Consider the following 4320-nt stretch of genomic DNA (forward strand, 5'->3'; position numbering starts at 1 on the left):
TCAAAAAAAAAAAAAAAAAAAAAAAAAAAAATGAGGCTGGGTGCAGCTCGGGCTTCTAATCCATGGCTCATGCTTGTAATCCCAGCACTTTGGGAGGCTGAGGCTGGTGAATCACAAGGTCAGGAGTTCGAGACCAGCCTGGCCAACACAGTGAAACCCCTTCTGTACTAAAAATACAAAAATTAGCTGGGTGTGGTGGCATGTGCTTGTAATCCCAGCTACCCTGGAGGCTGAGGCAAGAGACTTGCTTGAACCTGGGAGGCAGAGGTGAGCTGAGATTACGCCACTGCGCTCCGGTCTAGGTGGCAGAACTAGACTCCATCTCAAAAAAAAAAAAAAAAAAAAGAAAAAAGAAAAACGAAATGGAAAATTTTAGAATTCAGCCTGTGTAGTAAAGATAGTTATTATTTATGTGTATGTGCTTGCTTTAAGTCCTTTATTGGCCTACAGAATTTCTGACAGATAGAGTTCTTAGAGTAAATTTATAGAAAATGTGGAATTAATGGAGCATAATCTTCTTTAAAAATAAAGGATCTTATGAAGGAGAGTGCTGTTTATTGATTAATTTAACAAATTCTGTATTTGTTGAGCACCTGTCCTATACCACACCCTGTTCTTTGTGCTGAGTATGCAACAGTCAACAGAAGATACAATACCTGTCCTTTGAGTTTTGTGTTCCACTGGATGGGCATTAGAAAATAATCAAGATAAATAGGATTGTAATATGTTAAATGGTGATAGGGCTTTCGGGATGAAAGAAAAGGGAAAAGAGATTAGGAATGTGGGTTAGAGGTTGGTTGGAATATTTGAGAACCTCAAATGAGATACTTGGAATAGAGCTCTAAGGGCAGTGAGGAGCTAGCCATGCAGGTACTCAAATGATCATTCATATTGGAGGGAACAAGGGCCTTGAGCAAGGAAAAGAGCTTAGTATGTTCAAGAAATAGCAGGCAGGGCCAGGTGCAGTTGTTCATGCCTATAATCCTAGCACTTTGGGAGGCCAAGGCATGCAGATCACTTGAGAGAAGGAATTCGAGACCAGCCTGGTCAACACGGTGAAACTCCATCTCTACTGAAAATACAAAAATTAGCTGGGTGTGGTGATGGTGTGCCTATAGTCCCAGCTACTCAGGAGGCGTGAGACTCTCTTGAACCTGGAAGGTAGAGGTTGCAGTGAGCTGAGTTATATATCTGGGTGACAGAGCAGGACTCTATCTCAAAAAAAATTTAATTCAAAAAATCAAAATAAAAAATAAAATAAATAGCAAGGAGGTTAGTGTAGCTAGAGTGAAGTAGATCGGGGAGAGTAGTATAACTGCAGGAGCAGTATGTGGGGTTGGTAGTGTGGTCTTCTAGGCATTGGTAATACTTGGTCTTTTACTCTCAGTTAATCAGAAAGCCATTGGAGGGTTTTGAGCTGAACAATGATATAGTCTGACTTTGTTTAACACAATCAATCTGCTTGCTATGTGGAGAAGAGACTGAGGTGGATTGAGGGAGGAAGCACTGTTGTGTTTAAGTTCAGTAGGTAAGTCAGGACTGGAGGGAAAAATTTAGGAGGCATTAGTGAATGGATTATAATTAAGGCCATGAGTTGGGATAAGATTATCTGCCTGGCACTTGACATTGCGCTGTGCTGTTTGTTGGCTATGTGTAGGTACTCTTAACTATAAATTTAATACCTCTTTTCTGTACTTTTCTTTTCTGAGATTACTATATATGAATCAATTGAGATATGTACATTTAATGTAATTTTCTTTCAATTCCACTACAAATCAAGCTGCCATTGAATAGGTGGTGCTTTTAAAAAGCCAGCTGTTACTGTAAGTCTAAGAAATAGAATTTTTGCCTTTAAGATAGCAAAATACATTTAAAAGTAAAAAACTTGGTAAAGCGGATGCAGCTGGTGTGTGGCAGACTAAGGATTCCAGCTTATTCTTCAACTCCAAAGTCCATGTTTCTAATCACTGCACAATGATGCCCTGGTAAAAATGTGTGTCCTTTTCCATACAATTTTGCCTAGTGATTAGTTGCTGGAAGGTTTTTCTTTTTTTTTTTTTTTAATGGAAGAGAGCGTAATCAGTACAGCAAAGTTATGATTCTGGATTCATAGGAACCTGATCTTTTATCATAGATTTTAAGCTGTTGTTTATCCTCTTTCATTCTCAGTATCCTTGTCTGTAAAATAGTGATGTTTATAAAAACCTTAATGTTTTAGAGGAGAATTAAATAAGGTAATGCGTTTTCCTGTACTTACTGATGTATGTTTGTACTTAGGTGGCAGTTTATATAAAGGAAGCATTGGGACTTGTGGCCACACTGTTCAAGAATAAAAAACATTAGAAAATGGAACAATCATGTGAGGAAGAGAAAGAGCCTGAACCACAGAAGAACATAAAAGAAACCAAACAAGTAGATGATGAAGACGCTGAGCTCATCTTTGTTGGTGTGGAACATGTAAATGAAGATGCTGAACTAATCTTTGTTGGGGTGACTTCAAATTCAAAACCAGTCGTTTCAAACATTTTGAACAGAGTCACCCCGGGTTCGTGGTCAAGGAGAAGAAAGTATGGTCACCTGAGAAAAGATACTACTGACAAATTGCAGCCTACAAGTCATGAGACCCTTACATCAGAAGCAGTGACCGACCTGCCAGCTTCCCAACTTGAATCGAGATCAACAGATAGTCCTATTATTATTGAGCCTTTGTCTAAACCTGATTATAAAAATAGTTCACCACAAGTTGTGCCTAATAACTCTGCAGAATTACCTTCTCCTTTGATTACATTCACAGGTTCATTGCATCATCCAGTAAGTGCAGCACTTTCAGTAGGAGGTATAAATGAAAGTCCTCATGTATCAAAGCGACTTTCCACTTTTGAAGTAAACAGCATAAATCCCAAAAGGGCTAAACTCAGGGATGGAATTATGGAAGGATATTCTTCAGCTTCGTCCCCTTCAGATACCTTTCATACAATGAATACTCAGCAAAGTACGCCCTCAAACAATGTTCATACCTCATTAAGCCATGTTCACAATGGAGCACCTTTTCCAGCAGCTTTTCCAAAGGACAATATCCATTTCAAGCCTATAAATACAAATCTTGATAGGGAAAATGAATTGGCAAAAACAGACATTTTGAGTCTAACAAGTCAGAACAAGACCTTTGATCCCAAGAAAGAAAATCCCATTGTGTTACTTAGTGACTTTTACTATGGACAGCATAAAGGAGATGGGCAGCCAGAACAGAAGACTCACACCACCTTTAAATGCCTCAGTTGCGTGAAAGTTCTAAAAAATGTTAAGTTTATGAATCACATGAAGCATCATTTGGAATTTGAGAAGCAGAAGAACGACAGCTGGGAAAACCACACCACCTGCCAGCACTGCCACCGGCAGTTTCCCACTCCCTTCCAGCTACAGTGTCACATTGAAAATGTCCACACTGCCCAGGAGCCCTCTGCTGTCTGTAAGATCTGTGAATTGTCATTTGAAACAGATCAGGTCCTCTTACAACACATGAAGGACCATCATAAGCCTGGCGAAATGCCCTATGTGTGTCAGGTTTGCCATTACAGATCGTCAGTCTTTGCTGATGTAGAAACACATTTTAGAACGTGCCATGAAAACACAAAGAATTTGCTTTGTCCCTTTTGTCTCAAAATTTTCAAAACAGCAACACCATACATGTGTCATTATAGGGGCCACTGGGGAAAGAGTACACACCAGTGTTCCAAGTGCCGGCTACAGTTTTTAACTTTCAAGGAGAAAATGGAGCACAAGACCCAGTGTCATCAAATGTTTAAGAAGCCTAAGCAACTAGAAGGATTACCTCCTGAAACAAAAGTTACTATTCAAGTGTCACTAGAACCTCTTCAGCCAGGATCAGTAGAAGTAGCGTCCATAACTGTGAGCACATCTGACTCCGAACCATCACTCCCCAGGTCTAAAAGCAAAATTTCAAAAAAGTCCCATTAATTCTAGTTTCAGTAAATCTAAAGCAAGTATTTCAAACCAAATTTAAAAACCTCATAAAAACAAAAAATACCAACCATACATTATTCAGTAGCACCAAAAATAGTGAAACTAGTGGATTATATATGACTTTTTAAACAAAATTTAGGATCTATATTATTTGATCTGAATTTTGAGGTGTTATTTTAAAACATCTGGTTTTCATGTTAACTGTATCTGGCTTACATAAAAGGTGTTTGTGTGTGTGTGTGAGAGAGAAAAAAGTATTAATTTATTTTTTTAATTTAAATTTTTTTTTTTTTTTTTTTTTTACTTTAGAGACAGGGTCTCACTGTTACCCAGGCT

At 38.5% G+C, this 4320-nt stretch overlaps 1 protein-coding gene across 2 annotated transcripts in view; it reads left to right on the plus strand.

The window, feature by feature from the left end:
• Nucleotides 1-4037, plus strand: part of ZNF280B (zinc finger protein 280B) — a 20968-nt gene extending 16931 nt beyond the window's left edge. For both annotated transcript variants that reach the window (XM_023194032.1, XM_023194033.1), the window contains one exon: nucleotides 2278-4037. In XM_023194032.1, coding sequence (XP_023049800.1) covers nucleotides 2347-3978 — 1632 coding nt within the window. In that variant the 5' untranslated portion in view covers nucleotides 2278-2346 and the 3' untranslated portion in view covers nucleotides 3979-4037. The remainder of the gene's footprint in view (nucleotides 1-2277) is intronic.
• Nucleotides 4038-4320: the final 283 nt, after the last annotated feature.

The sequence above is a fragment of the Piliocolobus tephrosceles genome, chromosome 19 (assembly GCF_002776525.5).
Source record: "Piliocolobus tephrosceles isolate RC106 chromosome 19, ASM277652v3, whole genome shotgun sequence".
Classification (NCBI taxonomy): domain Eukaryota; kingdom Metazoa; phylum Chordata; class Mammalia; order Primates; family Cercopithecidae; genus Piliocolobus; species Piliocolobus tephrosceles.